General features: G+C 39.9%; 1 protein-coding gene across 1 annotated transcript in view; it reads left to right on the top strand.

Annotated features, from left to right (window-relative positions):
- SLC25A36 (solute carrier family 25 member 36) overlaps positions 1 to 23,461 on the top strand; it is a 29,757-nt gene extending 6,296 nt beyond the window's left edge. The window contains exons 2-7 of the mRNA XM_054638911.2: positions 3,144 to 3,314; positions 7,098 to 7,175; positions 9,760 to 9,860; positions 17,180 to 17,246; positions 18,370 to 18,659; positions 19,355 to 23,461. Coding sequence (XP_054494886.1) covers positions 3,144 to 3,314; positions 7,098 to 7,175; positions 9,760 to 9,860; positions 17,180 to 17,246; positions 18,370 to 18,659; positions 19,355 to 19,548 — 901 coding nt within the window. The 3' untranslated portion in view covers positions 19,549 to 23,461. The remainder of the gene's footprint in view (positions 1 to 3,143; positions 3,315 to 7,097; positions 7,176 to 9,759; positions 9,861 to 17,179; positions 17,247 to 18,369; positions 18,660 to 19,354) is intronic.
- The last annotated feature ends 3,118 nt before the right edge of the window (positions 23,462 to 26,579 follow it).

The following is a 26,579-nucleotide window of genomic DNA, read 5'->3' as shown; positions in this document are numbered from 1 at the left end:
TTATTGACAGTTTTTCATAAACAGATTTTTGTCAAGCCTTGAGGTGTTTATCTTAAAGGTCAAGTGAAATAGACAAGCCAGGGTAGTTACTGGATAATGCCTTTGTAATTCAAACTTAGTGGATCTTGTGACCATTGAGAAAGTTCTGGTTCCTCAACATATCAAAACATTTCTTTCTCTCCTTCCGTTTCAGATGTTGTCTCTGTTATATGGGGCTTTTTGAGGGCTGGGAAAGTGATGTGTTACTTTAACAGAAGTAGAAATTTGGGATTTTTCCAAGACTCACATTACAGAACCACACAGCACTGTAGAACTTCCTAGCTTTCTTCAGCTGTAAGAAGAAATTTGAGATCTTGAAGACTGGGGACAGAGAAGAAGTTTGAATTCAAACTATCAATAGTTAGTGGAAAACATTGAAAATATTGTTGGGTTCAGTGGAGACATCTTAAATTGTTTAAGAAAAGCCTAACCAAAGAAACACAGCAGCACGAAACTGCCAAGGGTGCTGATTATTTGAAATTACTTGAATGGCAGAATGTGGTGCAGGAAAAGGTTCTGAAAGGGAGGCAGGTGAATCTGCTGCTTCTTTAGGATGCCTGTGAGCGTGGTGCTGCCTGCTGTTATCTGCTGGCTGTCACTGCCCAGTGCCTGCTGCAGCCAAAACAGCAAGCACAGAGCAGCTGTGGATCAGCCCCTCCCCGGGAATCCCTGCGGAGTGAAGGGTGTCTGACCATCCCCCTGAGTGTCTGTCTGGTGGAAGTGCTGCTGCCAGGCATCCCTTGTGATTTGGGTGTGGTGCAGGGGAGCATGCAGGCCATGAGCTCCAGGTCAGTGTTAATCTTCAACTTTAGAAAACATTTCTGCTCTGATGTAGCGGGGGGGTGAGAGGGGTAAGGGCTCCAAACTCCAAGCCCTGTTCAAGAATGCAGGTCAAGTCTTTTTGTCCTCATTTCTTCCCTACTTCCATAGCATTTCTCTCATTAATATAAATCATACCTTGTGCTTTCTCTTGTGACTACTATTGCTTGAAAACATGTTCTTGTGTAACCTGTCCAAAATAAATGCAGAAAAGTTTTCAAGAGAGCAAGAAGTAAGCTCGAGGAGAACAGAAGTGGAGGGGTTGCAGGAAAGGAAGTCAACTCTAAAGCCAACTTCCTTCATTGCCTGCAGAGGCATGTTACCATGGAGTTGGGGTCTGGCTTGAACTGCAGGAAACACAGACAGCCTTCTGTCTGTCTCAGAGCTTTAGAGCTTCAATAGCTTCAGGTCAGATTGTTTTAGGAGCTGACCTACATGTGCTTCTCATGTGCTGTTCTTGTTTTGAACCTTCACGTTACAGGCTCTTACTATTTCCATCCCTGGCTAAAATAAATATTAGCATATCTACCCTCTTTCTGCAACTTTTAGTTTTAAAATAAGTCTATTTGTAGCTTAGTGTTAGAAGCCAGTGAATTGCTCATTCAGAGCAGGCTGCTCTGATGTCTGTATCAGGCTGGAACTGCGCGTGTGCAGCGCACACTGAAAGACTGTCTTTCATCTTCCTGTGATAACACTTTTTTCCAGAGTGCCAAAGAAACTCAATATCTTACCTCAATTAAACCTTGAAAGAGAAGAGACTTCAGTCTAATGTTGGAGCTAGGGACAGCCAGGATGCCTTTAGGCTTAGTAATAGGATACCTCTAGGTCACTGGGTTTAAATGGAGTATTAAGTGAACATCCAACTTCTACTTGGCACCTCTACTCTCAGTTCACTTCATACAAACAGATTAGGTTTGTAGGATGCAGTGCTGTATTTTTGGTATTCTCTGTGGTAGAAGAATAATCAGACTACCCTCCTATCAAAATATATAGGATATCTTGAGTCTTAGCTATTACTCCTAATTTGGACTGAACTCTCCTTTTCACTTTGGAAAAAAATTTAAAATTACTTGAACAGGCTTACAGCTTATTTAAGGGTTTGGGGGTGTTTGAGCTTCTTGTGTTAGAAAAAAAAACCAGCTGATAGCCATCTTGTCAGAATAAAGCACTTCCTGTTATGTATATGTTATTACATATATTTATTAGGGGAAGCAAATATGGGCCCTCTGACTTTAGTACAATTTGTATTTATGTGTTAGTGGATTTCAGACTGAGCTGTAGTTAGCATTAATACTTGAACTGAAATCTAGGTTTGCTTCTTTGGGTTGGATTGTTTGCTTGTTTTTTAAAGGAGATAAGTAGTGTCCTGGCCATAGTTTTAAGAAGGTGTTGAGCAATGTTAAGAATACTGATCTCTGAAAAGGTTCAAGAGACTGTCTTGGAACTCAGAATTTGTGGATTTGCTGTTTTTCCCTCCAAGGCTGCAGTTGCAGAAGTAGGACTGTAGATGTTAATACGTGGATTCTGAAGAAGCCCAGGAAGGCTGTGAGCAGAGCTGGGCAGGGCAGAGTGCTCTGGCTGCACTGTGGTTGAGCAGAAGGGCAGGAACTGCTGTCAGCACAAGTTGTGCATGGCCTGCCTTGGTTTGCTTTCAGGAATGAAAGCAGACTGAAGCAAACTGGGTAAATCCTCACCTGGTCAGCCACCTGAGCTCTTCTGGCTTTGCAGTTTCTACTCTACAGTACCTGGTCAGCCTTGCTGAAGTGGGCAGAGCTTGGGAAGCACTTGGACAATCACTGCTTTCATGGTGCAATCACCAAAATACAGTCAGGCTTTTGAAGATATTACTGAATTGCAACATCACAGACTTTACCAGTTTTTACACATAGTCCTGTGTGCGTATTGCATAAATTTTTTCTGCCCTTAAGGATTTTTGGCACCTTTTTTGTGGTCAGGAGCACATTAAACATTAAAGAAAAAGGTAAAATTTATCATAAGAAGTTAAACATTGAAGCTACTGAGCTGCTTTCCAGAACTGATTTGAACAGTGTGTACTGTGCACCTTCACTACGTTTTGTCTGTTTAAATTTTCACTTCAAGTTGTGGGGTTTGCAGACTGACCTAGCAGTTTGCTTGCCTTCAAGGGCACATAACTGTCATTGTCACACGTGTTCCCATTGGTTCTTCACTTTTTGCAGTGGGATTGTGTTGACTATAATGTCAATTCTATCTGAATGTGTCCTGCAGTTTTTCTCTTGAAAACATGATCCTGTTTATCTTTGCAGCTGTGGAGGTACTGTTGGTGCAATTCTGACATGTCCACTGGAAGTTGTAAAAACACGCCTGCAGTCCTCCTCTGTGACTCTCTACATCTCTGAAGTTCATCTCAACACTCTGAATGGTGCTACTGTCAACCGAGTAGCCAGAGTTTCTCCTGGACCTCTCCACTGTCTGAAGTGAGTGTACCTGGCACAAGGGTTTGGCTTCATTTTGGGGAGGGAGGAAATCAAAATCTGTATAAAAGATTCAGACTTTATATCTGTCATGATGCTACCAGGAGATGATTTTCCCTATTTTGCCTTTTTAACTGTGTTTCCAATTTTTTGAATGTCCTTCATGCTTGAGTTTGGATGTTGAAATAGCCAGAGCATGCGTACCTTTTGCAACTCACAGCTCCAAACTGCATCCCCAAAATTCACTAATACTTGAGTGCCAGACTCCCATTTTCATCCTAAAAAAGCATTAGTATAAGCCTTTTTTTCAACTGTTTCGTGTCCTAATCATAGAAGTTAGTGAATATGGAGGCAATTAAAATTAACCCAGTTTCTTAGTCTCTTTCAGCTTTCACCACCCCCACACAGTTTTTGTCTTTGAATAACTTCTGGTGGATGTGTGTCTTCTAACATTCTTTTGGTGCTAGTAAGAAATAGCTAAGGCTGGCTTTTGCAGTGATCTGTGTTGTTTGTGTAGTGCCTCACTGAATGGGGGCTGCCTTTCCTCTCCTTGTTTGCAGTGCTTGTGTAGTTCAGGAGCCAGCAGGGAATCCTGCAGTTCAACTGCTTGTATGGCCCACAGGAAGGGTTCATTTTCCCTGGGGGACTCAGGCTAGCCAGTCCAGGGGAGGGGAGGTACCCTCAGTATTTGGAGATGAAGGGAGATTTCCTACAGGAGGGACCTGCTGCTGCTTCTTGCATTAGAAAGTTGATTGAGTCTTGACAACTTCTATTCTTAATTAATCAGTAAGAAGTAGTTTGTAGAGAGCCCCTTCTGGCAGTTGAAGTCTAGGATTTAACCTTAATCTGGTTAGAGCATAGGATTTGCTGAAATGGGGGTTGTACCCATGTAGCTCCTTGAATGGAAGATCATTCTTATCATGAAAGTTTGGGTTCACAGCCTTTTCGTGGCTCTTTTTTCAGGGTCTGATGGGTGAACATGCTGGGGACAGATGTGGGAAGGAAAGGCTTGGATTGTGACCAGCAAGGAGATCTGCTTGACTTAGTGGCTTCTCTTGATGGAAGTAGAGTGCTTCAGCTTCTTTCTGAATGCTCAGTTATGAGTTTATTTTCCATTTAGAAATGTATATCAATGAATAGCAGGTTGAATAGATGTGTTTTTGTAATGCTTGTCTGCTGGAAGCCTGCTATGCTTTAAATGCATCCTTAAAACTGAAAATAACTTGGTATTCCCAGGTAGCAAATTCAGACTGAGGTAGAGGTAGCCCGTGATGAAATTTATTGGCTTGTTTGTTTTGTTAGTTTGTCTTTAACAATTGCCCTCTCACACGTGCTGTTTATCTGTAATACAAGAATGGATCTCTTCTGCTGCTTTTGTTCTTTGCTTAGATGTGTTTTCTTTAAGGCCATTATCAAGGGGTTGAGATGCAAAGCCTGGGTTTCAAGTTCTTTAAATACAGTAAATATGAAAAAATGCCAAATGACCTGGCAATGGACTGTGATAATAAAAATACATACGTGCCAGACATAATTACCCTTGGTTAAGGTTAGGGCTTGGTTAGGGCTGTTTGGTGGGGAAATAAAACTGGATTCCTTTGTCACTGTCATGTCCTTACTGTCATTAGATATTTTTTGACTCATAGTTGTCAGACTTTGATTGTGTCATAGCAAATTTGGTGCAGTGCTCAAGGCTCACATTACTCAGTCTAAAAGCAGAGTGATTCAGGCAAATTATGTCAGATTTTCAGTGAACTGACTGCTGTAGAATCACTTCTGCATCTTAAGCATCAGTGGAGGTGACTTGAAAGGCATCTCTGTCAGGAACCAAACTCAGAAAAACAGGTGACTCTATTCTCTGGCAACAAAAGCAAATTATTTTTTTCTCAAATATGTGTTGCATGTCATATTACATTTTCTCATCATTCATGTTGTACAATTTAAACCTGAGGTCTTGCTAATGGAAATCTCATGAGCCTCCCAGTGCAGGCTCTCCATGTGACATAAGACAGTCAGCTGAGGCTGTATGGAGCACTTTCCTGCTCTTCCAACCATGGATTTGCCCTTAACTGCTTTCAATAAACAAGTGCAGGCCCTGGGATCTGCTCCTTAGTGCAAGAAGTTACTGTCTTATTTTCAGTGCAGCCTCTGGCACTCCTCCAGCTGGTGTCTGAATGCAAAACAGCATCAGTAACTACCTCCATTATAATCCTGTTGCAACCTCTCTTTATCTCTTTGCTGCTCTGTCAAATTCTGGGAGTGTAGATCCAAAAGAAGCAAACAGACCTGGTGCACTTCATTCCTAAGTTTCAAAGACACTGAGATTCCTGTTGCTTTGAATACATGTCTAGCAATATGTGCATATATACATGTGTAGCACATGATGTGGTAGTAGTGGTTTAAGTGGATACAGATCATGTTAATTGGGTTCAGCATTGCAAGGCATTAAAATGCTTTCATGATGACAGACAGGTCCAAATAATTTGTATTTCCAAGGTGCCTTTGAGTGTGTGTTCAGTATTCCAGTTACTGCTGTGGAGTGATGCTGCTCACATAGGGAACTCGTAGCTGATTGTTATGGACAAAAAGCTGGATATTGCTAGACACATTAAATGTCACTATTCCTAAATAGCAGTGGTAACTGCAGAGCCACTGGTTTGGTTTTGCTTAGTGGAAGCAAAGGTAAACTTTTAGTTTGACTTAGCAACAGGGCAATGGTGAATCAGCACCATTGAAATCAGGATGTCAGAATAGGCTTGGAATCTCTTTTAGTGCTATAGATTGCTTTCACTTGTTTGTTCTGATAGTAAATTCCAAACAAAATGGCCATTTATACGAGGCTTTATTGAGTAATTGACTTGTCATTAACCTGCATGGCTCTTTGAAGAAGAAATATACAAAACTATTTGTGTACATTTACCATTGTTTCTAAATCAGTAAGCACAGGGTTCTGTTTTGTAGCATCTGGGAATGTAGTTAATTCTTAACTTTAAATCTGGTTCTAAAGTAATTGCTAGAGCAATTTCCAGTAATGGGATGCAGGTAGTCCCTGTTTCTCCTCCCATGTCCTACCATACTTTTAAACATACCAATGTGATTAGCATCTAGATTGTGGGGCAGACTCATTTCACTAGAACTGAATATTCATGCACAGTCTCTTACTGTGCCAGGCTACCTTGCTACATAGGTCTTCAGCTCTTCCTAAAATCCCCAACTCTGTGGGATCCATATTGCAAATTAAAGGACTAAAAATGCCCTATTTGAAGTCTCAACTCACTGCTTGTACCACACTTTCCTGTAAATTCCACAAATGTGCAAGGTTGCCCTGCCACTCAAAGTTCACAAACACTGGGAGCTGAAGGGTGGTGAAAGGAGTGTAGTGTAGAATGAAGTATTTTTGCTCCTGAACAATCTACAACCTACATGAATGGTAATGTTTCCATGCTTAGTATTTTCTCTCTAATTCAAAGACACTTTCTTTAACTTCCTAACAGAGAACTCTGTACATGTATGTGTTCCTACATATAAGTTAAATCTGTATTTCAGTCTGTTAAATCTGTATCTCATTATATGTGAGATCTCAAGTCTTATTTCTGCATTTAGTTTATGCTTTTCATGGTATTTGGAGCCATAATAGAATTTTTTATGGTGATTCTAGGAAATGACTAATTTTCTTTGTGGTCCACACTGTATTATTGCCAATAACTATGAAACATGATGTAGTTTTGGTGCTTAGTGCATTCCTTAATTTTGCTTTGAGTGTTACAGTATTGTCTTCTTGTTTTCTAGGATGATCTTGCAAAATGAAGGCCCTCGTTCTCTGTTCAGAGGGCTGGGTCCTAATTTAGTTGGTGTTGCTCCTTCCAGGTAAATACAAACATGCACAACAAATGAAATACATTAAAGGCTTTAATGTGTATTTGAAATAAGTCTTGCATCTGCAGTTGTAAATACTTAATTAGCAGCAGGTAACCTTTGGTTCCTGGGGTAACTTTTTGCCTGAGGAATTGACCCATTTAGGTACTCCAGAGCTCCAGCTCTCTCAGCATTTCCTATCCTATATGCTATTGAGTAGTATTTACTGTGCTATCCCTTATGCAGAGTTTTGTCCAGTTAAAAAGAAAAATTCTTAAGGAATTGCACATGTAAGCGACAAGTTTGGATCTTGGAAAATACCAAGGTAGCTTCCAGTTAATCCATCATCTTCAGGAAGCAATTATGTGCTTGTAGCCTCAAACACTGGGTCTTCCTTCCTGAGTTCTGGTAAAGCACAGCCTGGTGCCCCCTTGCAGGAGGAAGCCTGTTGTGATATAAAAAGAGTGAGACACTGGGTAGGAGGAGAGACTTAGCAGCTGTTCCAGGGAAAGCAGAGCCAGCAGTGGCCTGGGCTCCAAAGGGTACTGGGGCACTGCAGGGCTGAGGATGTAAATCTGATCTAGTTGGCACTGGTGTCTGTTGCTCTGCATCAGCACAAATACTCCAGTTCCTCAGCTGCTGCTGGCAGGCAGAGAGAGAACATTTTGCCAGAGTTTGAATTTATCCTTACATAGAGCTGTCAGCTGAAGTTCAGCCCAAAAATGGGAGAATACATGGAAAAAGTATAAAAGCTGTGTAAAATTAATATATTCCTTAGGCCTGGATAAGGATACTGGAAGTTGTTTCCTGGCTCCTTTTTTTCCTTCTCTGTTTAAGAGAAGAGCCTTTATGCAGAGGGATTATATTCCACAAAGGTTTTATTCTTCCCTTGACTTAGTGCCTTGCTTTTGTTTATTTGCTTTGTTTGAAGAGAAAACATTCCTATCTCCTGCACATTCAGTGGGAGATCATCTTAACTTTACTGGTTTGAAGTATTTGGAGGTTTCTGAAAAATACTACTAAGCTGAACTTTAGCTCTGATGAGGTAGTGTTCTTTAGATCCTCTGCATAAATAAGAAAAATACTTAATGAAATAATTAGGTTATCTTTATTTTAGCAATTTTTTAAAGGATTTAGGAATATCAGAGGTGCTTTCATATCACTAACTTAGCACTGCCCTTTGGAAAAGCTGAAGTAAACCCAGCAGCATTTTTGTTCTTGACACCTATGGGATATCAGCACTTCCTAGTCTGGAGAGCCTGTACTTTTGTGCAATAGATCAGTTTGTTCTACCAAATCTTCAATATTGGTATCACTTTAAAAGCAATTTTTACCCAGGAATGGGATCCATTGCATAAGTGACTATCCTCCATGAAGAAGATCCTCAGTTGGAAAAAAATACATATTTCTTTTCAATTAATTATATGTTAAATCTTCTGTTTCCCTTTGGTTCTTCCCCTAGGTGAAATACTTAGCTTGCTAAAATGTCTGCTTGATGTACTGTGTAAACCTTTTTTGTAAGCACATCTTCATTTCCCTCTGGCTGATTCTGTCTTCAACCAGTACTTCATTTCAATTAAGCATTAGCTAAGTGGATTTAACATCAGCTCTTTGTATAAATAAGCTGCAGAGAAGCATATTTCATAACACATCCAGTGTACTTAACCGAGTTCAGGTTCCATTTTAGAAATTACACCCGTAAAGCAAGCACTTTATCTTCTTTGTAATAAAGAAAAACATGTTCACACGGCTAATGAGGTTAATGTTCTGCTTGGGAAAAGTGGCACATTCATTTTTTTTCTCTTGCAGAAGGGTGTCTGTAGATTTAAAACAACTGAATTACAACCTGAAGTGTGAGGTTTATATGTGCTTAAAATAAGTTTTTTGGATGTAATGAGTGAAAGCAACCATTTTTTGTAATATATTGAATTGGGTTGCTGACTTTGCTAGCTTTGTTTGGATACCAGCTCACAGATTTGCGTAACACAAGTTTACAACATTTTTCATGGTGTGTTGAGAGACAAAAATCAGCGTCTATTATAAATAGAAGTCTGGAAACAAAATGTGAGTCACAGCTTCAGAGCTGTTCTAGCATTTAAAGTATAAATATTTATAACATCAAGTTATCAACATTTAAATGTTAAATGCTATAGTAATAAGAGTGTTTGTTTCTTTTATGAAGCTGCATACTTGGTAGTTTTCTTCAAATTGTCCTGCTACTGAAATGACTTTAGGTCCATTAGAGAAAGTTTCTATTATTTATGTTGAAGAATACTAAAACTTCTTTAGTGCTTTTCTTCTCTGGCTGAACTTCCTAGTGTCACAAACATCATTGCCATATTTGAAATTATCTGTCCTCCCCCTCACTAGTTGGTAATTGGAGTTGTTGTGTGGAAAAAAAGTGTCATGTTTAGGTTCTTTATGTCATTTCTAGAATAGTCCCACTACATTGCAAGAATTAATCCTTGAGTAGTTCTTCACTGGGGAAGGGAGTTATAGCCCAAGATAATCTTCAGTCAGTGAAGTCATTGGTGCTGCTTGTTGAGAATTTGGAAATGTAAAGCATATTATAACTTTGATTTTGTTCTAATTTTAGAGCAATATATTTTGCTGCTTACTCAAATTGCAAGGAAAAGTTGAACAATATTTTCAATCCAGATTCTACCCAGGTACACATGATTTCAGCTGGTGTGGCAGGTAAGGATCTGTAACTTTTTAGCTTCAACCTACAATCATATCTGCAAATAAGAGGTGACAATAAATATGGAAAAAAAACCAACAAAACAGAGCGTGCTCAGTAATTGAATTATGCCTTTTTACTGGTTATCTGCCTTGGTCTGTCATTAAACAGGCTCTCTGGAGAATGTATGCATGAAACTGCACTAAGTGATAGATAACAGGGTGTGTGAACAGTCTTCTCTAGAAAACCTCCATGCCTGCTTTTTCAGTTGTAAACTTATGAAATGAAAAATGTAACCTTTCAAAACAGTAACTTGTTGCTGTGTAAGCTATGAACAGTGTTTGCACTGACTCCTGGTTTAATTCTTCCTAATCAGTTTTTTTACCACCACTCTGCTACAGCTTTGTATATTTTAATTATTTTTGTCCTTCAGAAATGTGCCTGCAGTTATTTGTGTAAATTATATGTAACAGTCCCTCCTCCTTTGTTCATATACCAGTCTATGAGAAGTTTGCTCTGCCACTAAAAAGTCAGAGAAGAGCAGATTTTTCCTAGTTCTCATGTATTTTCATCTCTGTAGAAATAATTCCTGTTTTATATCTGCAGTGTAGCTTTGGTGTATTTTAGCAGCTACAAGTGTTTGTTGCTTGATTTGAATATTCTGTGCTTTGGGATCATTAACAAGGGGGAGTTAAAGGCAACTGAGCTGAGTTATGGTCATGGACTCATGCTGATAAAATCAAAACATGAGTTGGCAACACTTTATCTGTTGTTGCTTGTGCCCTTCCTGCCCAAAAACAAATGTTCAGGGTTTTTTATGGGCCATGGGCACTTTACAGATGAATTCTGACAATTTAATTGTTGAAGTTCCTAAGTCCTGTCAAATGTTACAGCCAGTCTGTAGAATGTGAGTACTGGCAATCTGGAATGGACTGATAAAGGAGTGATAACAGAATAAGGAATAGGATTTGTTTTCTATTTAATGCTTGCTAATAATCTGATACATGGAGATATATTACATAGTATATAAAATATAAGTGACATTAGCTTTATACCTAAATGGCACTAATGTTCATCTCTGGCACATGAAATGTTGTGACAGTTTTTAATCTTTAAGGTGTAAGAAGAGCTCCTTTATTTTGCCCAAGTCAGACAATGCAGTGTTTGGTTTTTAATGATCTAGAAGTGAGTGGTTTTGTTTGTTGGTGAATAGCATGGGGAATGGGATGGAAAGGGATTTAATGTAGAGTTCAGCCTAATCAGTTAATTGCATCAAGAAAGATGAAGAGTCTTCAGGTCCTTGTCAAGGGAATAAAACATGCCCTTAATTTGGGGGCAGGGGGAAGTGTGGGGGGGAATAAACAGATCTGTCCTCAATTGAAGGCAACTTGTGCATCTCATGCAGTGCTGCAGACAAGTGAAGATTCTGAGTGTTCCTCATCTTTGGAAGCTGCTGCCCTCATTCTGTAAAGCACATTTGTGGGGATGTGCTGTAGTGCCTTTTCCTGGGTGTTTGCAGCCTCAGGCTGTGGCTTGTCATGGAGCTCTGTAGCTGCTCCCCTTCAGAAGGTTGGTGTTGTGCATTTGTACATGCAGCTGCAGTAAACTGGGAAATGGATTTGAGCCTTTATTGCTGTTTGCCTTTTTTTCCTTTTGTGTACAAGTTCTAGCATTGAACTGCTCTTGGGGCTGTTCACCTTCTCATACTTCCCAGGTTCTGCAGTTGTATTTCTAAACCACAGTCAGTGAAACAGAATGCTCAGTGCAGGCTCACACCATAGGTCTTGGCACTGCACAGTACAGAAATTCTCAGGTTCTTTGATAAACATTTCAGTTCTCTCTTCTGGTGTTATTCTGATATATGAAAAGGACTGCAGTTAACAGTGCTTTCTTGGGAATGTGCTAACCTTGTTTTTGTAATTCTAATATATTTCAGAAAATGCACTTAAACCAGCCATTAACAGTTTTACCTGCAAGGTTTGTATTGCTGTATGATGCAAATCACCTTAAAGAAATGGCAAAATAACAGGGACAAGATCAAATGTGAGCTCTTACTTGGTTGACAGGTTAATACATAGGATCATTGCAATATTTGCTTTGGAACCCAAGGTTTCAGAATTGGCAAGGAGGATAAATACTTCAGAATTAGCAAAAAAAATAATCAGTATTGGTGTTTTTCTTTTTCAGCTGCCATTGGTTTCAGTAAGGAATTGAGTAATTCAGTCTTAAATGAGGGTTGTTGTTTTGTTGGTGGTTCTTTGGTGGGTTGGTATTTTTTTGGATATGACCTTTCTGTTTCATAAAGTCTAATACCTAATTAGCATGAAGTGGGATTTGCACTTACATAGCTTTTCCTGTAGGTTGCAAAATACAGTAATGATGCAAAAATATGTTTTTAAACAACATAATTGTAACATTGTTTTATTAAAGTACTGCAAATAGTGAACTTCAGTCAACTTTACATTCTGTTTATTTGTATAATGTGCTAATACATGTCTCAGGCTAGACTGATGTCATTATTAAATAAGGATGGTTTTGTGCACTTGGTGGTTTTGGGAGTGAAAAGCTGATGTATAGTATTTTAAGCATATTTTTTTGTTGGTTGGTTTTAGGCCTGATTCTTCATTCTCAAAATATATATTTATGGTTTTAAGGTTCTTTTACTGAGTTTGTTTTATTCTAAGGAGAGTGAAGTATCTGCATATTAGTAACTGATGCCTTATGCAAGCAGAAATGAATGCTGTCTTCTTGCTGTGCTAGTTTCCAGCATACAGAGCACATCCCCTTCATACCTAAAATATCTGTGTTGACATGAAGAAGTACTCAGCAATCCTTTTTGCTTACTCCTGAGCATAAACATGGTTCTCTTTTTGCAAACTAGGGCAGGGAATATATCTGAGCTTGGTACAAGACTGTTTGCTTGTGTGAAGAGAGTTGATTTCTGGACATTTCCAAGTTAGGCTAAATTCTCAGATTCACTATAAACTCTGCCTTCTCATTGCACTCAACCTCTCTCACCACAAAGAAGAAAAGCTGTAGAGAACTGAATGTGACACTTGATTCCTGTATGGCTTTCTTGTTTGCTTTTTTAATGATTTACAGCCTCAATCAGAAAACATGGTTGCAAATCTGCTGCAAAACTACTTTGCCTTGTATGCTTTTGCTATTTTTTTCTAGAGTTTTACTGGCAAACCAACCCAAATGCAGATTTTTTAAAAAATTACTAATATTTATTTATTTAAAAATAATTGGGATCAGTTTATTACTTAGAGATACATTACTTTGTAAGTTTCTAATACCATGTACACAGTTAATTCATACCAAATAAAATGCATATTTAGTTCACTGACCTTAGAAAGTTGGATTTCATAAGGCATCTTTTCTGTCCTAAGACTAGGCTAGCTTTAGTGAATAGTATTTTCAAGGGAGTGGGGAAGGAGGAGGTTTCACTTGTAAATTTTCTATATAGGTAAGTATTTGGAGGTATAAAATTAAATTGCTGCAAATGAGCAGAAATTTCAGTACTCAGTGCATTTTACACATCTATTTTAATATCTGTGGCCTGTTTTGATTATTTTTCTTTCTTTTTTTCCTAAACTTTTACCTGCAAACAGTTAGATTTCCCAATAACTGACAAATCCTTCCGCTGGGATTCGATTTGTACACTTGTGTCTGATGAGGTCACTGCTTGTTGTTATGATACAGAAAAGCCTGTGTCTATTTTAGGCATTTACTGTACATTTCTCCCGTGAAAAGAGTGAGATCGTGTCATCTCATGCTCCCCCTCCGCAGGTCACTTCCTGCAGCAATATGGACTAACTTAAACCTCGTGAGTACTGAACTGAGCGTCTCTTGCAGCCTCTAGTGTAAGAACCACACCTTGGGTTTGTGATATTATTGAATAAACACCGTAAGGGGAACACACTTGTAGCTTGAACTCAGATGATGTGCATTGTGCAAAGACATCACTTTTCCTTAACTCTGTTTAGAGTGATTTTTTTTTTTTTCTGTGCCGTTCAGGGAAAGGTAGGAAATACCTTTCACTGAGAGCTGCTACTCTCCTTAGCTCTGGTCAACTGAAAGCCCCTACTGGGTTAAACAAGGCATTTTGGGAGGTTTTTTTCCCAGTATTCCAGAGCTGCCTTTAAAATGCTGCAGCTGATATTCTGTGTTGTCACATTTATTTCAAAGACCTCTGTTCTTTTTCTTTTTTAATATGTGTATATAATCCTTTCTGTCTCTTTCTTTTATTCTTTTGGTTTGTTTTTATTTTACTACTTTTAAATTTTTATTCATCATTCCATGTTCACATGCGTCTGTATCAATTACATTGGCTTATAGATTAAAAAGCACCAACCCTATCCTTTGAAATATGATGCATAATAGGAATACCTGGGATCTTACCTGTCAGTAGCTGGGATAGCTGAAAAAGTAGATTGAGATAATTCTGTCTGAAGCTGGGATAAAATAAAATAAAACTACAGAAGTTTGTAGTATTGCCAGATTTACCTGTACTTTTTCATGAATCTGGGATCTTTCTTGAGGGTGCAACACATTGATAGGCACTGTAAAGGATTATAAAGATTATTAAGGCTTTTAAAAAGAAAAAAGGAAACAATTGATGGATCTTCATGGCAGTTGTTGAAAACCCCCAAAGTTTGTTTTAACAAATATTTTTGCTACAGATTTTCCGTATTTAAAAATCAAAGTTTATCTTCTCAAGGATCCTAAATGGTATATTTCATGTTTTGGAGGGCTTTCCTTGGTGTCAGCACCACACAATTCCTTTTTCTTCTTCAACTAACTGCATTTGCTACATTAGCTGTAAGAATTGACCTGTAGTTATCTCACCTTGAAACCTGAATTATTGGAGGCCCTTTGATTTGAAAACTTTGGTTTGAACTGTCAGCTTAGGCCTGTGACAGCCATGGGAAAAAATACTGGCCATGTTGCTGAGTATCTGATCCTACATTTAAATAATGCTTAGAGTGACCCCAGGAATGCAGTTTTCAGTAGAGTAGGGGCTGCATCCTGTGCCAACCACTCTTCCCTGGAAATTACCAATATACTCTACTCACCCACTGATGGCACCTATGCATTGCCCGCTCCAGATTCAGGATTTGCAGACACCTTTATTTTGAGTTGAATATGAAGGAGAAAGGCCATATGTTACAGCCTAAGAGTTACAAAATTCTTCCTTTAATAGGAATGCAAAAAGATTTTTGCCTTTGTTAACTTGTAATTAAGAACTAGGAGAGACTTGAGAACTAATTTTGGTTTTTTAGAGAAGTCTTTCATGGAAGATGTCTTGGTAGGGAAAGTGAGTGATATTTTCCCCCACCTTATTTCAAAGCCTTTGTCGCAGTTCTGTGCATTTCCTAGTGCACTTCATGCCACAAAGATTCTGATTGGAAGCCAAAATTAAAACTTTATTAGTGCCAGTGTAAAGAAATAAAACCATGCAAGAATGAAGTTTCCTTTTAGAGTAGATGACTCCGGCTCAAGCACTACTGGAATCAGTGGAGTTTCTGTGACATGGAGTGACAGGTCAGACAGGTTATGGCTGCTTGAGCTACAGAACCTGTTTTGCACATGTGGTGTTTTAAAAACATCTCATGCCTTGTTTTGGCCGAGTTTTTCCCGAGTGCTTTGAGTTTTTACATCATTTGCCTCCATTAAATAGAGATATAGAACTCTTGGATTGTTAGGATTTCACTGCATTATGTGAAGGTTATAAAGAAGTACTGAGATATAGGAAGAATGAGTAGTGAATCAGGAAAAAAAAAGCCAATTCCAAATCTTTATTATCTACCATAGGAAGTTGCTTAGTTAAGTAGTTTGAGCCAGTTTAAAAATCTGTTTAATTAGAAAATTGAACAGAAGCCTCCAATCTGTTTTCATTCTTCTGGTGTATAAAACCATCTCAATCTTAGTAGCTGCCAAATCTGATAATTTTTTTTTAAGAACCTGAATTGAAAACCATAATGACCTGTTTAAGCTTTGAGGGTGGGCACAGATCAAGCCTTAGAACAGTTAAGATCCCCTGGCATTTCTGAGTATTGCAGACCTTTGTGTGCAATGTAAACCTAGATTGTGATTGAGCAGGAGTAACATGTATGCAACCAGTTCTGCTAAATCTGCTTCTGTGAGCTGTTAGTGATCTGATCAAAGAGCTTATCAATAGCCTGTTGCTGGATAAGTACTGTGCCCCAGCCATGCCCTGAGCAAGGTAACTCTGTCCTTCCCCACACACCCAGTCCATCCCTGTGCAGGAGGGCAGTGTGTCTTTGTAGTTATAAACCAGCCATGTGTGTCACGTAGAGAGCAAGTGTCTAAATTTATCATCTCTTGCCTGGCCATGTTCCAGCTTTTCCCTTTTCCTATTCTCTCCTGCAGACATGACACCTCATTGATGGTGCATGTGTGGTATTGCAGCTTGAGATGATTTTTTTAATTTTACTTTTTTTCAGAGCTGCCTTTCACTCTGCTTTCTCTCTCTCTCTCTCTCCACAGTTGTGCAGAAGTAAGAGTAATTCTTACTTCTTTTTTTTTTTTCTTTTTTCCTTTTTTCTTTTTTGTTTCCTTTTTTCTTTTTCTTCTGTTTTCTTTAGTGGACTGAAAATCAAAGCTTTAACCCTTGGCCCTTATGCAAGCCTGAGTAGTTGCTGTCTGTCTGAATAGTTAGAAGTCATAGTGTTTACTTTTAACAATTTAAACACTCATATGCTTATAAAAGTATCCCAAGGCCAGCCAACAATCTCTGCTTTGAATACTAAATAAAAGATTAGCACTCAAATATAACTGCTCTTTATAGTTCAGTATTAAAAGGTCTCCTAATTTGCAGTAATAAATGCCTTTTAACTGCACCAAAAGTAGTATTTATTCAGTCTGCATGCTTTTAAACTCGGATTGTATTTCAGGTAACAAAGTAAATTGAGGCCATGTTTTATAGCATCTCAAATTGCTATTGCTGTCTCTGCAATGCATTCTTATTGACTTTTTTGCCCAATTGGCTGACATTTGTCTAGTTGGCATTGCTGTTCTGTGGTGTCAAAACAGGGTTGGTATTAGATAGGCAGAGAACTGTACTTAATTTGGCTTTTTTTTATACGGGGCATCTCGTGCTAAGAATCAAACTTATTCAATATTAATGTAAAATTTAAAAACAATTTAAGTGTTTATTGGCTGTATGGATTCACAAAATGGGGACTTGAGCAAAATCAGTATAGTCCGAGTTTTTGCATCCACTGTACCTTAACTGTGTGCATTTGGAATTTAGATGCATCTGTTCTTGTGATATTATCACATCTAATTATGTTGGTTTTACATTTTTTAGGCTTTACTGCGATCACAACAACTAATCCCATTTGGTTGGTGAAGACACGATTACAGCTTGATGCAAGGTAAAGTGCTAATAGGGAACCTCACTGCTATGATAACATTGTACTAAAGTCTTGTGAATCTCTTCTCACTCCAGAATGGAGTGTATTCTTAAACATTCAGCATTTCAGATTTGCAAGGTTGATGCTGGTCTCTCTACAAGTTACACTATCACTTTTCTTTTTAATCTGTTCTGAGACATGCTTGAGGCACTGTAGTGGACTGACCAGCAAATTTCTAATGAATTAAAAGGTTAACAGTTTCATTAAAATCATGTTCTACCAACCATATGCTTACATTTTCATTCAGTAATACATTCTCTTTAACTGTTGAGCTAAACATTGCTGAAATACAGATTCAGTATTATAGGAAATGTTTAGGAAAATGCTTTAAACATCCCCATTTCTTTTTATTCTGACTTGCTCACTTAGACCTCTGCTGGCACAGTCCATGTGCCTGCACTTGCAGCTGTAGTGAAGCACATCTTTACAGAGTTGTCATGGGTTTGCATAGTTGTGTACAGTAATCTAACTACTTCAGTATGCACAGCTCAATTCAGTGAGCAAGCTCAAAATGAGAATAAAACTTCATTTGCCAAATACTGCTTGAAATAGGTATGTTTAATGAGCATTTTCCTTGACATCAGCAGTGGCTTAGTTCAGTCAAACAACAGCTCCCAGTGTTGGACTGGTTGCTGTGCCAGTTGTTTGCTGAGAGCTGTAATGCTGAGGGCTGCTCTTTCAGCTCTTAGCCACTGAATGCTGTGGAGCTCTTTATTGAGGTAACAATCAGGGCAAATTCATTATGCAAAAGGAAATGGTCATTTTTCTCATGAGTTGCTGACATTGATAGTCCATTTGGGAGTCTGTTTCCCAGCAGTTTATTGTATGAGAGTTGGGGAGGCCTAAAGCTACCCAGCGTTTCACTGTGATATTTTGTCTTTAGTCACTGTGTGAAGTTTGGCTTGGATTCCCTGTAATGCTTTACCTGTGTTTAGTGCTGAAGGCCTTTGAGACTGTGACTTGGAGCCCCTCAGCATCAGTGTTGAGTATTTCCTAAGTCTTCTTGTCACTACAAACCTGTTGAATTAATTTTCCAGTCTCTCTGGTTGCAGCAGTTGATACTGACTTGTTTTCTCCTTTGTAGGAATCGTGGAGAAAAGCGAATGAGCGCGTTTGAGTGTGCCCGCAAAGTTTATCGCCTGGATGGCTTTAGAGGCTTTTACCGGGGAATGTCTGCGTCCTACGCAGGCATATCTGAGACTGTTATTCACTTTGTCATTTATGAGAGTATTAAGAAAAAATTACTGGAGTATAAGACTGCTGGTGCCATGGACAATGAGGAAGAATCGGTCAAAGAAGCATCGGACTTTGTTCGGATGATGATGGCTGCTGCCACTTCCAAAACGTGTGCAACATCAATAGCATATCCCCATGGTAAGTGGGACATGTGCAGCTGAGACCCTGAGGCAGAGCCATCAGAGGGAGTCTTAGTGAGATTTGTAGCTAGCTTTGGTTTACTTGCTCAAGAAATATTTCCCTGTCTGAATATCAGTTTTAGCAGGTCAGTGTGAATATATTATTCAGAAATGAAAGTGCTTTACAGTGGATGTCCAGCATGACCTTTTCTTAGGCAATGTTTATTTTGCCAAGGGATTGGCCAGGATATGGCCCAAGGTACTCAAAGAGGTACTTTTTCATATACTTTCCATATACTCAGCAATTTTCCCTAATGTGCCATCCCTTCTAGGGATGCAGGCTGCCTAGTATGTATGTCAGTTGCACTTGATCTTCCTGCAAAGTAGTTGTGTATACGTTGTTGTTAATGAACTGAGTACTGAACTTATGTCAACTTCTGAGCTAAAATGTAACCCCAAGCAACAGTCCTCTTTTGGATTGTAGCTAAGCAAATGAACTTGCCTTGTTTAGTCAAATATCTAATACTTGCTCTCTTCTTACACATACTTGGTTTGCTACTCTCTTTGTCATCCTCCTCCCTTTTTTAAAGAGAAGTTAGGAGATTGATTGGGGAGGGGTGTAAAAATCCCTGATCGGTTGCTGGGAAAAATAATGAGAAGTGGTGAATGTAACCACTCAATTTTTCTTTTTTCTCACTGGTTTTCTTTGTACAGAGGTTGTACGAACAAGACTAAGAGAAGAGGGAACAAAATACAGATCTTTCTTCCAGACTCTGTCTTTGCTTGTGCGAGAGGAAGGGTACGGCTCCCTTTACCGAGGTCTGACTACACACCTGATCAGACAGATCCCAAACACGGCTATCATGATGTCCACCTATGAAGTTGTAGTCTACTTACTTGATGGATAGCAGCGTGACAAGGTGAAAGAAGGTGGAAGACTGAAAGACTGGAGTGGACCACTGAATGTCAATGCCAATGTGGTGGGCTAAAGGAGCGTTCTATCAGGAGCAAGCAGCTGTGGACGAAACAGAAGGTTGATTGTGGGCAACTCTGAATAATTTTGCTGCCTTTATTGTGTGGTCTCATGTCAATGTGACAAATGGGAACTGCCCCTTAGAGAATGCCTTCATACATCTCTTAATTCAGAATTATTCTTTTCTTTTCATCTGTTAAACTAGACAAAGCCATTGAGTCATCTTCAGAGACCTGATGGGTGAGGGAGGGGACATGAAATATGTTGCTGGGCAGTCCTATTACTTTCTCTTAGTGATTGCTCTCAGCTACATCATTTTTGTTCTGTTTTACTGCACAGTAACCTGTTGGAGGAATGGGCAAGGCAGTACTTTCATAGCTTTCTATACCTGAAACTTCCATTTAGTTGCTCTGAAGATTCATTAAGAGACTGAGGTAGTGTGGTAAGTGTGTGAAGTTTTTCATGTTGCTACCTCAAGACAAAATAAGGTGCAGGGACCCAGAACAGTTATTTCTTCACTACAAAAGGTGATACCTGTTGTAGCTTTTTGGTCTTGATTGTTTTGTTTTGTTTTCCTTGATGTTTGAGCAGTGTTGTGGGTTAATGAGACAGAGTCTGATTGTTCAACTCTTCAGGTTATTGGTCTGTTCATGTTGGTGTTTGTGGACTTCTGGTCCTGCTGCATCATACTTTTTCTTTTCTGAAACCTCTCCTAAGGCAGAGAGGCCTATGAAACATTGTCCTGTCTCATCAGTTTTCCTTGCCAATATTTTCAGGTCACTCACACAGCTAAGGAAGTTGCTGAATGCCGCTTTATAGCCTTTTTAAGGATTTGTAATGTGATGAGAAATCTCAACTAGTCCAGCCTCCCATTTGTGAAGACAGGATTCACTCAGTTTCATGCTACCTAAGCACAAACTGTATTACCCTTAAATATCTGGCAAATCCTGCCTTGGATTACCAGTGTTTATATGGGAGTACTGGGGGAGAACACATATCACTGTGGCTAGGGTGACCAGAAAGCAGAAAACAGTTGAAGTTGTTATACATCCTGTCAGTGCAGACAGGCTCTGTGCAGAAGGATGGAGAAATTGTAAATAATATTTTCTTGAAAGCATTCCCCCTCATAAATGCTGTATCACTTCTCTCAGCTTGAGCCTGTGTACTGAGCTATAACCTTGTCCTCCACATTGTCTGATTATTCAGGCATTGGTTTTGTTCTGGAAGCCAATTGCACATTAATGCCTTGCATTCAGCAGTGAGGCTTAGCTGGTTTATGCTGTCACAATTTACAGAATTTTCCAAAATCATACAACTGGAGTGTCAAGCAGTTTAATATTACAGGAAGTTTTACAGCTTTACAGACAGATACCTTCTCAGTCTGCATCCACTATCCTCATGAGGAAGATGATCATTTATAAGTTGGGGTCAATAGCTTTCGCCATATAAATGCTGCTACACTGGCATGGACAGAACTGTGCTCTCAGCTCTTCCAGTGTGGTACTTCAGTACACTTGAACTGTGCATCATGTGCAATGGCTTTATTTTATGAATGACTTCTTATGCACTTTGTGGCCTTCTTAGGGCTTATGACTTTCTTCCTCTTACTGATTATCTGGAATCAAACCATGTTTGTAATATGCAGTTTGGCTTTAAACAAAGCATGTGGTTTGATTTCTGTGTAAGCTGTGCAGGAGTTTATGCTGTAAATCCATAGCATCTCTGTGGCACTGGTTCTGTAGGCTCTGTGTAAAACCTCAAAGCTTGCAGAACAATCAGTCTGGGTTTTTCTCGTTTGCTTTCCTTTATTTTGACCCTTGTCATGTTTTCCATAGAGTGTCAAATTATTTGAGTGTTTCATGTAATTCTCTGTATTAATTGCTTATTCTCTAAAAGCCACCCACAGTAAGTACATTGACCTTGCAGTGCTGTATTGACTTCCCTGCTTGGAAAATGTTCCCTATTTTAAAGACAGTATGGTCTGAGGGGTGACCGTGGTGAGCTTGATTGTCTCAAACAAGTGAAAGGAGTGCTTAAATGATTTTAATGTGGGCTTTTTCTAGTGGTCTCCCTAGGAAAAGACTGGAGTACTTATGACTGACCTAAGCCTTGATGTGATGCTTTTGTTCAGATAAATAAATGCAGTAATAGTGACTTACTGTAATTTTTGTGATGTAGGAAGTGGTCACTCTTAGGTTATCTAGATTACACAGTCATAGCCGAAACTTAAATTGGCAAAGACCATACTCAGCTTTGGAGTTCATGAATACAGTGAACCCTTGGAGTAGCCTAGGCTTAATGAGAGATCCTCTCCTCTCTTTGGATACATTGTCCCTCGGTTCTGTGTTTGTCTCCCATTCCTGGGTATTCCCGGGTACTGTGTGTGTGCCTTCTCTGGGTAAGAGCAGAGCCCCTGGAGGTGATAAGTAGGACAGTTAAACAAGGACAGTTGAATATGGGAGATAACAGCTAAAAGCAGACAATCAGCTTATTATTCCACCTCTTTAAATGTTTGTTTTCAACTTCAGGGGTGATCATTTTGGCTTCTTTTGCATAACCAAACATAACCCAAACATTTCTCGGGATTTTTCATTATTTTTAAACTCAAGTACCTGCAAAATTACCTCTGATATATTTCCCAAAGATCTTTAAATTATTTATGTTGTTGTCTTGATATTTATTATAAAAACTCAAGGGAAATAACAAGATGCTTCATTCAATAATATCCTTAACTACAGAGCTGAAAGCAGTGCATTTCAACTTGGTCATGTTCATTTGTATTTGGGTGTCATGTATGTATGTCCCACCTGTGTGCGCTAGACGATGGGTCGAGTGAGGGACTCTCTTTTTCTTTAGTCGTGAATTCGTTCCTCGTTTCCCCGGCTGTGGGCGGGCGCGGCCGGCAGGTGGCGCGCCCTCCGCGGGGTCCCGGCACGGAGCAAACGGGTCCGGAGCGGCGTGCGGGGCCCTCCCGGCCCTGCGGGGCCCTCCCGGCCCTGCGGGGCCCTCCCGGCCCTGCGGGGCCCTCCCGGCCCTGCGGGGCCCTCCCGGCCCTGCGGCGCCCGGAGATCCGCGCTGCCAGCCCCGCTCTCCGTGCTTGGCAGGGGCTCACACGGGGGAGCTGTGGAGGTTCCTGGTGTTGTAGTTGTAACTGAGACATCGCCTGTCGCTTTGCCATCTCTGCCCCTAGCTCTGTTTACATAACGCACTCCGCATCTTCCCTTGCCGATTGAGGTGTTAATGACAGCGGATTGTTTGTTTGTTAATGACAGTTTCTGCTAGTCTGTTTTTTGTACGACATCTGCAACATTCCTCAGACTGCAGCATTGTAAAAGAATGCTTCCAGAGACAAGAGTGGAGAGCCTTTATAAATGTTGCTTCCTGTTTAAACTGTTCCGATTTGGAAAACAAGCTGAATGCTCAAGTGTGCCTAGGTAAATGTACTACTTTTTTCAACTTTGTCTGTTAAGACTGAATTATGTAAGTTTTTTCAGTTCTTCTATTTAAGAGTCTGCCTACCCTGCATATGTGAACATAACTATGCCCTCAGAGTCATAGCTAAACACTCACAGATGACAGATTGAGAACACTTCAAGTACTCATGTGAGGTTTGCTATTATTCTTGCATACATGTAGTTGGCTGTAAACTATGTGCATTTACTCTGTATTTATATAGTTAACTTTTTGTTTGGATTGCTTTAAACTTCAAAGCAAATTAAAATTATGTGCTTCTATTCAAATGTTGCCTGCTGTGCTAAACTGTACACTGTTTTTAACCTTTGAATTTTTCTATTATTGATACATACCAGTGCCTGCACAGTTGTGATTAAAAATGAAAAATTCATTAACCCAGTGAATCATTTTATCTTGTACCATTTTATAGTAGCTGAAAATAAGGTGTGTGTATAGTATCTTTAGTATGGCCTTTTTGGAGGAATTCATGGATCACTTAAACTAGCAGCATGTGTTGGTGCAGTTGGATTTGAACACTGTTACCTCTACAGAACCAAACAACCCTGTCTGTCAACTGAAATTCAGGAGCTGGTGACCACAAAACTCATGTCCATTTGAAGTGCCAGCTAGCACAAGCCACTGCTGACAAAACTGAAGGGCAGTAATTCCTTAAAATGCTCAGAGTTAATTGCATGTGAGGTCATAACCAAGTCCTTGAAGCTGACAAATAGTTAGATATCAATATTGTTTTTCTTACAATAGTTGGTGTTTGATGTGGGATCTGTCTTGAGCTTCCTCACAACTAATTCTGGGAATGCATCCATGGGGTTTGTTTGGGGAGTGCTGCTTTTCCCCCTCAGTGTGTGTTCTGAGTCTTTGCAGCCTCTAATACAGAGGCAGGCTCCATGTCTCTGATTTGATTCTTTCAGCTATTCAAAACTACTTCCAAACTTGCATTAATCAGCACATCTGTGATGGCTTTTTTCTTTCAGTAGGTGTTACTGTGAATTGCCCTACCTTGCCACACTTGAAGGGGCCTTAAATCCCAGGCCAGCCAGGCTTAGAGGTAATCAGTCTGCTGGAACCAGTACAGGCAGCCAGTGTTCTTATCCCTGACACACCTGAAATTATGCCTCTGACTGGCAGAGCTGTAATTGTCTGTAATTGATCTTTCACTGTTACCCTGCAAAGGAGGCACTTTGGCAGGGCAGAGCTCAGGGGAACTCCATGGGGATGTTTTGAAGCTCATGCTGCTTTACAACCCCTCTCTGCTAGAGCAGTTATGTTGAGCTTGCCACAGTCAAAAAGGTTGTGTGTAAAATGAAGGTGCATTTAAAGTGCTAATTGGTTATGACTTGGCATTAGTGCAGCAGTGCAGTCTGACAGAGGCAGCCCAGAAGCACGTGAGGCTTGACAGTGATGTCTTTGACAAAGGAAAGCCCTTCAATTCCATAATGCACTTACACTGCAATAAAATGTACTCCAAAGACAAACAGTCCCCTCATCTTGTATGTGCTGCTGCCAGCCACTGTGCTCTGTGCTAACTCAGAACATCCTTATCTTCTTGCACAGCTTCTGTAAAAGGCAGGAAATGCCAGGACTGGAATCCAGTTTTCATGAGCAAATTGATGCAAACAGAATGGGGTCTTGAACTGTGAAAGGCAGATTGGAGCACAGGATCTTCTGTTTATATAGATGGAATATTTTAAAGGGTGCTCCTGAGACTGGGCTCACTGCTGCAGACACCTCAGTGATGAGGTTGTGTGAAGTTCACTAGAAGCTTTCCAAGACAAGCTCAAGATGGTGAAGTGCTGGTAATTCCAGGTAAACCTCTACAAAGGCAATGTTTCCTCCATTATCTGTGTCTCTGTGTCTGTCTGAAGGTTGGTAGCTTTTCCTAATCCTGCTCTGTAGCAGACACTGGGGATGGGACTGAGGCTGTGCATGCATCCCTCTAAAGAGAAAAGGCCAGTTCTCCTAGGACTGTTCAGTATTCTCTTAGGATAGAATTTGGCTAAAATGAGCACCAGCCAAGACCCTTCTGGATATGAATGCTGAAGGGAGAGCACACCTCCTGAGAGAAAGTGCTCCCCAGTTTCTGTATTTATCCTTTAAGGGGGAAAATGAAGTGAATGCTGAAGAAATAACTGTTCTTGCTAAGAAAGCCCAGTAGTTGTGAATCTGTTCCCTGAAATGGGTCATTCTTCAAGGAATTCTGTGAGAAATCACAATGGATTTCCCAAGGTATTCTCTTTCAGTGTATCCTGGAGTGAGGTCTGCTTGGGGAAGAGTTTCCTTTCTCATTCCCTGGAAATAGTTGAAGACAGATCCTGCTGTTAAGGCTTTCACTGACCAGAAATGCTACTTCCTGCAGAAAATCCTTAATGATGTGCAAATAACTTTTTTCCCTCTGGCTGCTAAAGGCAGGCAAGCCCAATTTGTTCCTAAGCTGGTAAGTTTTCATTATAGTTCTCAGTTACTTTTATTGTCATTTCTGGAGGTATTTGTTTCCATTCTGTCTCTTCTGGAATGCAGTTAGCAGCAGAAGTTTAGAGTTCTGTTTACCTGCACTGCCACTGTAAATGTTTCTGACCTTTGCAGTGACTTGCAAGGTGATTTGGGCAGCTCCAGCTGGATTCATGCTGGATATGCTTAGAGACTTGGAAATTTGCTATGAATTACTTGAAACAAGAATGATCTATTATCACTGACACATTTTCCAGAGAGACTGCTTGAGGGGAAATACTGAAAAATTACAACCATTCAGCTCTGCTTGTAGGGTGGTCCAATATTATTCCCTAATTCATTCAGGCAACAAAGATTTCAAGTGCTTTCTTTGCAATGCTAAAAAAAAAATTAAAAAATCATAAAACCAGTATAAAAAATATTGACCTTTCCCCATTAGGGAGAAGAATATCTGTCCTAGTCTCTAATTGTTATAAACCAAGGAGACCACTGCCAGAACTTTATAGCTGGGATGTAAATGGAGTATTGCCTCTCGAGCAGGAGCAGCTTAGATCTGTTAAAACCACACACACATTTGGACACACAGGGCTGAACCAGTTAGAGCCAGCATTCCCCAGAGCTCAGGACAGCCAGAACTGAACTTTCTTTCCATCACCTTCTTTCCCAAGGTAAAAGATTGTTTCCTTATGGCAGGGCAGGGACACTGGAGTGCTCATCAGGTATGATGGGATATTTCTGTGGACACCATTCTTGGAATTCTCAGGATCTGAGCTTTTCACTTGGGCTGTCACTTATCTCACCCTTCTCACCCTCCATGGAAAGGTGATCAGGACTAATTTGGGAGGGATGGGATTTTTAGAGATGACAGATATGGGAAGGTGCTGGAAGGTGAGTAAAAGCACGAGAATTCTGACTTACCAGAGAAAATAAAATTATATGACCATTCCCCTTTTTCCCAAAAAGCTCAAGAAAGATACAGCTTTGTGAAACTTTGAGCTTTATTCATCCCTAGCTATGGAAAAACTTGTTATTCAAATGGAGAGTTGG

Source organism: Agelaius phoeniceus, chromosome 10 (assembly GCF_051311805.1).
Source record: "Agelaius phoeniceus isolate bAgePho1 chromosome 10, bAgePho1.hap1, whole genome shotgun sequence".
Classification (NCBI taxonomy): Eukaryota; Metazoa; Chordata; class Aves; order Passeriformes; family Icteridae; genus Agelaius; species Agelaius phoeniceus.
Note: the sequence above shows the minus strand (reverse complement) of the source record. Positions and strands in the feature narration are given on the sequence as shown.